At 34.7% G+C, this 2,843-nt stretch overlaps 1 protein-coding gene across 1 annotated transcript; it reads right to left on the minus strand.

The window, feature by feature from the left end:
- Positions 1-1,635: 1,635 nt before the first annotated feature.
- LOC120085187 (ethylene-responsive transcription factor 4) lies at positions 1,636-2,524 on the minus strand. Its single transcript, XM_039041073.1, has one exon. The coding sequence runs from the start codon at positions 2,415-2,417 to the stop codon at positions 1,809-1,811; it is 609 nt and encodes a 202-aa protein (XP_038897001.1). The 5' UTR covers positions 2,418-2,524; the 3' UTR covers positions 1,636-1,808.
- Between the last annotated feature and the right edge of the window lie 319 nt (positions 2,525-2,843).

Consider the following 2,843-nt stretch of genomic DNA (forward strand, 5'->3'; position numbering starts at 1 on the left):
TTAGAGTATTTGCAAACATTGAAAATCAGACTCAAAATATTAAAAGATATATTACATTATGAAAAAGTTTATAGATATAACAAAATTTAAATTAAACTCTTATAATTTATTGAACCATAATTTTTATAAGAGTATATCAGAGATATAGTCTATCATTGATAAATTTTACTATATTGATAATTCTTTAAAATTTGTTACTATATACTTGATTATTGGCTTTAAAAGTGTTATCTGTTACCTATGAATATTTTCGTTTAAGTCATCTGGTCCTTGAACTTTGAATCTTGTTCTATTTTGGTCCCTAAACTTTTATAACATTTGTTTTAGTCCATGAACTTTTAAAAAGTATTTATTTTAGCCCTTACAGTTAAAATTTTGTTAAAATTTAAATGAAAATATGAGGTGATATGTATTTTTGGGCTCCAGATGTGTTGAGTAAAATGCCAACTACCAACTCGCCAAAATAGTAAACAACCAAAATATTGAACAAAAATGACTTTCAAGAGCCGTTTTGTTTGCGAATGTAGATAACTAGGATTTTAAATGTCCAAAATTATAGAGAATTATAGATGTCAGACATTTCTAGATTACTATATTTATTTTGTAGAAATATTATTGTAAATATTTGGGAATATTTTGATAACTATTTTTGTTTCGTAGGATTTCCACTCGGAAATGTCTTAAATGTAATGTTCTAAGAATTCCCTTACGAGTATTTATTAGTTTATAATTAATTTGAATTTATATCACACATTTGTTTTTATCCATTTGAATTTAATTTTAAATTAATACAATTTTTATTATTTTTATATATTATTTTTCTCAACAAAATAATATATCATAATTTAATAATTTTTATAAAATAAATATTAATTTAGATTTAAATTTGAGTATCTTGCTTAAAAATAACAAGAATTACGATATAACAAAAGAATATGATATATATGATTGATAGTATCTATTGTAATTATATAATGTAGGAAGATTATATATATACACACGTACATATAACTTAAAAAGGACAAAAATATAAAATGGGTACAACTCAGGAATCTAAAAAACTCATGTTTGAGGAAACTATCTAACTCTCTGGTCCTTCGTAAGGGTTTTTTACAATTTCTAGAAATCTCTAGATGTCGGGATTCTTTCAATACCGTAAAGTAAATATGTCCACTTCATAGAAATCTAAGATATCCGTAAAACAAACAATTCAAGTCATCTAGCTATTTTGTTGATAAGTTAATCAAATTTTAATAATCGAAACTAAAATAAGCATTTTTTAAAGTTTAAAAGTTTAGGTAACTAAATAAAACATTTTTAAAAGCGTGAGGATCAAATTCAATACAAAAATAAAATTTAAACCTAATTGTTTTTATTCTCTCCTCTTGTTATAAAAATGATGAATGTAATTAATTTATGGGCCCGCCGCCGCCCCCACAACGGCCGACGCGCGTTGAGGATAATTTATGGAATCCCAATTTTTTAAGAACTGAAAACGACAAGTCGGCTCTCACATTATCCGTTCCCGCATTCCAGATCTACGCTCTGTCCTACGTGTCGTTTGCTATCATCTTAAATTAATCTACTTCTTCGTTTCCCAGAAAATACAGAGATTAAAATGAAATCCCCCAAAAAAAAAAAAAAAAATCAAATCTCTTCATTAAAACTGGAAGGAGGAATTCCTTGGTTATCTATACAACATAACTTATATTAATTATATAATATATATTTCATTCAATCCTTTAAATGGATTTTACGGATATTAAATTAGAAAAATTAGTTCAATTCAAAATGAAAAACACGGATCCTCAAACAACTTCCACAGCCGGAAGATTCAGGTCAAAATCCAACGGCCGAGATTTTCGCGTAGTGTCGAAATCAACTACGGATGACGAATCGGAGTCGCTCACCGATCCGCCAGCACCGGCGACGGCGTTGGTAACGTTCCGACGAAACTCACTGATCCTCTCCGCCTGAGCAAACGCGTCGAAGAAGAAAATTGGGCGGGAAATAGTCGGCGCGTGATTGCTGCTGTTGAGGAAGTGAGTGAGGGAAGGATCCGACGGCGCCGGCGACGGGGAAGAGGAGTCGACGGTGCTGCTCTGGCTGGGACTAGTACTGCAAGCGGATTTATGGAAGTTGTTATTGTTGTCAACCATTAGGAATTCGTTCTGAATGGGAAAATTGGTTTTGGCATTTGCGCCCCTAAATTCACGCGCGGCCGTGTCGTAAGCACGCGCCGCTTCTTCGGCGGTATTGAATGTGCCGAGCCAAACCCTAGTCTTCTTACGTGGGTCCCGGATTTCCGCGGCGTAGCGGCCCCACGGCCTCTTTCTGACGCCCCTGTAGCGGATCTCTTTGGAATTGGGCGGCGCGGCGGTTGAGGCGGTGGATGTCGACCGGTCTCCGGCAACCATTTTTACGACACTGTTAGTTTGGTAAAATACGCGGTGGAGAGAGGAAATTAGGATTCAAGTAAGAGAGACAGAAAATGGTGTGGATTGAGATTTGAGGGGAAAATGAAGGAAGGGGAGGGATTATATAGGAGGGGAAGAGAGAGAATTTTTATTTTTATTTTTTAAAAAAGAGTAATTTTGGAGCGTAAATTGGGGAGCGTCTAAATCACGGACAGAGCACGTGCCCCATGCAGCCTTTGGAAAAAGAAAATGAAAGGAAGCTGAGCTGATGAATATATTCAAAGCTCAGTCAACGAGGCTTTTGACCGTTCTCTTTAATCTCCCAGCCGCCGCGCCGTTTCCTCCACACGCGTGGGCCCCAATGGGCGCGTCATACGATGGGATAGCAAATTTTTTCTAATGCTGATGTTTTATAAATATCTACTT

The sequence above is a fragment of the Benincasa hispida genome, chromosome 9, assembly GCF_009727055.1.
Source record: "Benincasa hispida cultivar B227 chromosome 9, ASM972705v1, whole genome shotgun sequence".
In the NCBI taxonomy this organism is placed as follows: Eukaryota; Viridiplantae; Streptophyta; class Magnoliopsida; order Cucurbitales; family Cucurbitaceae; genus Benincasa; species Benincasa hispida.